The sequence below is a fragment of the Apaloderma vittatum genome, unplaced genomic scaffold (assembly GCF_000703405.1).
Source record: "Apaloderma vittatum isolate BGI_N311 unplaced genomic scaffold, ASM70340v1 scaffold28949, whole genome shotgun sequence".
In the NCBI taxonomy this organism is placed as follows: Eukaryota; Metazoa; Chordata; class Aves; order Trogoniformes; family Trogonidae; genus Apaloderma; species Apaloderma vittatum.
Window position 1 is genome coordinate 1 of NW_009736255.1, and position 309 is coordinate 309.

At 58.3% G+C, this 309-nt stretch overlaps 1 protein-coding gene across 1 annotated transcript in view; it reads left to right on the forward strand.

Moving 5' to 3' along the window:
- The first annotated feature begins 55 nt into the window (after positions 1-55).
- LOC104279578 (seizure 6-like protein) overlaps positions 56-309 on the forward strand; it is a 3,880-nt gene continuing 3,626 nt past the window's right edge. Inside the window, exon 1 of the mRNA XM_009876909.1 lies at positions 56-219. Coding sequence (XP_009875211.1) covers positions 207-219 — 13 coding nt within the window. The 5' untranslated portion in view covers positions 56-206. The remainder of the gene's footprint in view (positions 220-309) is intronic.

Consider the following 309-nt stretch of genomic DNA (forward strand, 5'->3'; position numbering starts at 1 on the left):
CTAAGCAAGCTCTCCTTTCCAGCCTGAACCTCACCAACAGTGATATCCTCACCATTTATGACGGGGACGAGCTCACCGCCCGCATCCTGGGACAGTACGTCGGCAGCAGGGGTCCCCAGAAGCTCTACTCCTCCAGCCCTGACCTCACCATCCAGTTCCACTCAGACCCTGCTGGGCTTATCTTTGGGAAGGGGCAAGGATTCATCATGAACTACATAGGTAGGGAGAGCAGGGTGCTGGCTGTGTCCCCTGCCACCACAGTGCAGGCAGGGGCAGTGACATGCAGCTGGACCAGATTGTCCCGGTGCT